Genomic DNA, 1,432 nt, shown 5'->3' with positions numbered 1-1,432 from the left:
AAAAAAAAAAAAAAAAAAAAAAAAAAAAAAAAAAAAAAGAATGTGTATTGTGCTTCAGTAGTAACCTTTGTCACACATTCATACATTTTGTTCAATTCTATCTGTGGACATCCATCTTTCAAAAAATAAATAGAAAAGACAAGTTGGAGAACTAAAACAAAAATAACATCTTAAATTTAAGTAATAATGCATCACGAATGTCTTCAGTAATAGACTCACTGGTACACTGATATTCTAACTCCTATTCTAATCTTTGTATTAGGTTCACTTGGCAGCCCGGCAGGTAGCATGACAGAAATAGTATAGAAAAAAATGGCAAAACACCCTTTTGCTTGCTGATTATGAGAAAACCGCAAGAAGCTAGTACCAAATACTTCAGAGAAAAAAACTTTGCTCTTCTTTCTTATCCAGTACAAAGATAGCCTTCCACCCAAACACAACACTCACAAATCCACTCCCACCCTCAAATCCCTAGAGGATGCCCAGACCTTAGAACGGGTTTTACTGAACTTCTTGATCTTGGCTATATCCTCAGCAGAGAATGAAGGCTGAATGTCCTTGCTCATTTGCTTCACATTACAGGCAATCAGGACAGTCCTGGGACAAAGAGGAGAATAAGAGGAAGCCTGCTATATCCAGTTCCTAACATCATAGTTAGCACCTCCAGCAACAGTAAGCCTTTTCAGGCTACTAAACTAGACAAGCAAATCAGGAGGGAAAAAAAGCTGTTCTGAATTGAAAAACTGATTCTCTTTGTCTGTGACACAAATATGCTGACTATGCCCCATCTCTGGAATTTCTTTATCTCCTGGTGACCCACAGAGCTTCAGACAGAAGTATGTATGGGAAAGAGGTGGCAATAAGTGAGGAACTCTCAGGTAGGCCATAAGGCTGTAATCATGTCACCAATAACTCCCACTTTTGGCATAAGATAAGTATCACCAGCTTTATCTGGTAGAAAAGGAATCAGAGGTATCCATCTCCCAGGCAGGTATAGTGCTCCACCGTCAGATATAACTCTCTGGAACATGGCAAACTGGAGAAAAATACTACCAGAAATAGAAGTTGCCAACAGCATTCCAAGCACTCACAGCAGACCCTTTACCTGAAGGTCCCTGAGGTATAGCCTCCCTTCTTCCCAGGAAGGCAACGGTAGGTCCCCACCACCTGGACTCGGTCACCAGGCTTCACTTTATCCACCAAGTCATCATCTAGAATGACATCCACGGAGCGGGGAAGCTGGCCAGCTGGGGCCTTCTCCGGCATCTCCTGGATGGTGATGGTCTGGTTGTCCTTATAGACAGAAAGGCCATATTCTGTCTCAAGGGGATTGTTCTCCTCATCCTAGAAAAAGGCACACAGAAAAGTAGAATTATCTCAGCCCTTTCTTAAAATGCCACACATATATGTCATGGGAAACAAATATAATTTG

At 41.2% G+C, this 1,432-nt stretch overlaps 1 protein-coding gene across 1 annotated transcript in view; it reads right to left on the bottom strand.

Moving 5' to 3' along the window:
* MCM3 (minichromosome maintenance complex component 3) overlaps positions 1-1,432 on the bottom strand; it is a 23,269-nt gene that overhangs the window by 14,469 nt on the left and 7,368 nt on the right. Inside the window, exons 5-6 of the mRNA XM_008594751.1 lie at positions 1,106-1,344; positions 489-597 (exon numbers count right to left, since the gene is read on the bottom strand). Of these exons, the coding sequence (XP_008592973.1) occupies positions 489-597; positions 1,106-1,344 (348 nt within the window). The remainder of the gene's footprint in view (positions 1-488; positions 598-1,105; positions 1,345-1,432) is intronic.

The sequence above is a fragment of the Galeopterus variegatus genome, unplaced genomic scaffold (genome assembly GCF_000696425.1).
Source record: "Galeopterus variegatus unplaced genomic scaffold, G_variegatus-3.0.2 Scaffold13, whole genome shotgun sequence".
NCBI lineage: Eukaryota > Metazoa > Chordata > Mammalia > Dermoptera > Cynocephalidae > Galeopterus > Galeopterus variegatus.
Note: the sequence above shows the minus strand (reverse complement) of the source record. Positions and strands in the feature narration are given on the sequence as shown.